General features: G+C 39.8%; 1 protein-coding gene across 1 annotated transcript in view; it reads left to right on the top strand.

The window, feature by feature from the left end:
* Positions 1-1795, top strand: part of clcn2b (chloride channel, voltage-sensitive 2b) — a 149998-nt gene that overhangs the window by 94428 nt on the left and 53775 nt on the right. The window contains exon 16 of the mRNA XM_016676632.1: positions 1069-1282. Coding sequence (XP_016532118.1) covers positions 1069-1282 — 214 coding nt within the window. The remainder of the gene's footprint in view (positions 1-1068; positions 1283-1795) is intronic.

Below are 1795 nucleotides of genomic sequence, written 5' to 3' on the forward strand. Positions count from 1 at the left end.
GAGAGCAGCAGCAGCATTTATCTGAGGGGAGGGAGGCGGACAAGGCCTAATTAAGTTATGGGAAAGAACAATGAAACCTGCTGGTGCAAACTCTCCCATCTAGCATCTGTTTGTTCATTCTCTCCTCGTATTGCTCTCTCTTTAATTCTCTCATTCTCCTCTGTTCCTCTTTTTATCCACTGTTTAAATTGGACTCATCCATTTTCTTTCTGTATGAAGACTCATTCACACCATGCTGCTCTATCTGATTAGTCCCAGATTTTATACAACTCTTTCTACATCACTTTTGAGAAAGGAAAAAAAAAAAAGAGGTTGATGCAGAGATTTCCTCCAGTATTAAATTAGATGCGTGGGTCGATTTCTGCTTTATGGGTGTGTAGGAGAAGAATGTGAATTTATTTAGCTGAGCTGCTCAGAGATTGTGCCAGGCTTTTTTTGTTGTCTGTCATTTTGACTGACGGGGTCGAATGAAATCAGTTATAAAATCAATTTTTAAAATTATGATGACAAATTCAATGACATTTGTTTTTCATTCAGCTTAATTAATATTCAGAACAGATAACGCACCCTGCCATCACACATTCAGTAGACAAATACTTGTTTAAAACCCACATGTTAAAAACCAACTGTCGTCCGGATTACTATATATAAACAATTAAATTAAAACATTGCATTTAAATTATGCCCTTCCTGTCCACAAAGTAGTCCAGCTACATCAGCCTGTAACCAGGATGTACTCTAAAGCCTCTTCAACATGCTCAGCTCCCAGATAGTGAGATACATTGAGTATGTTGTTCAGGTCAGAGGTGATTCAGCTTTTTGATTGATTGATATATTTAGTTTCCTCCACGATGTACTCTGTGCGTAAAATTGAAAACATCTACGTGTTTGCACCAAGGGGTCAGAGGTCTGAATTGCAGTTTGTCAAGATCACACATAGCCTTCCGAGGTTTCCAGCAAAATTTCATAAAACCATTCAGAAAATATTCAGTTAACACGACCCCTGGTGTTCCAGAGCTTACCATGACACTGAGAGTTGCCTGTTCTGCTGTTCTCCCCCATCCACAGGTGCTGCAGCCTTGTCAGGAGCGGTCACCCACACCGTTTCAACGGCGGTCATTGTCTTTGAACTGACTGGTCAGATCTCCCACATCCTGCCGGTGATGATAGCTGTTATACTGGCCAATGCCGTCGCTCAATCTTTGCAGCCATCACTCTACGACTCCATAATCAGGATCAAGAAGCTGCCCTACCTACCAGAGCTGGGCTGGGGTCACCATGAGTACGTACAGCATAATATATTGATGAAGAGTCTAAAGCAAATATGCAATAGCACCTGTCTTTTAAAAATTACTCTGTACAACTACAGTAAGAGAACTACATTTACTTAACAGTGTACCTCTACTTCAAATTTGCCAAACATTTTTAAAGCAGTGTAAGAGTCTTGTCAGACTGTAATCCTGCTGTCCACAGACAAGTGGAGTAGTTTTCAGTCTTCAGACTAGTACAGCATTTATTCCTCATTTTATTAATACATCCATAAAAGAGTGCAAACCATCTTCAGACCTTTCAAACAATGAAGGACAAAATACTGTATTTAATGTATTTTTATTGAGTGTATGTAAACTTCTGGCTTCATCTGCTTCAACTGCAGCTTTAGCAGTTTTTGTTGATAGATTTTCTGTATTGAGGTTCTTTTCCTTTGCAGGATTTGCTGGGTGTCCTCAGAGATGCACCCATTCAAACATTTGCACTTGGCATTTGACAGCTTTGCTTGGATATCTGCAAACTGTTA

The sequence above is a fragment of the Poecilia formosa genome, unplaced genomic scaffold, assembly GCF_000485575.1.
Source record: "Poecilia formosa unplaced genomic scaffold, Poecilia_formosa-5.1.2 Scaffold138, whole genome shotgun sequence".
NCBI lineage: Eukaryota > Metazoa > Chordata > Actinopteri > Cyprinodontiformes > Poeciliidae > Poecilia > Poecilia formosa.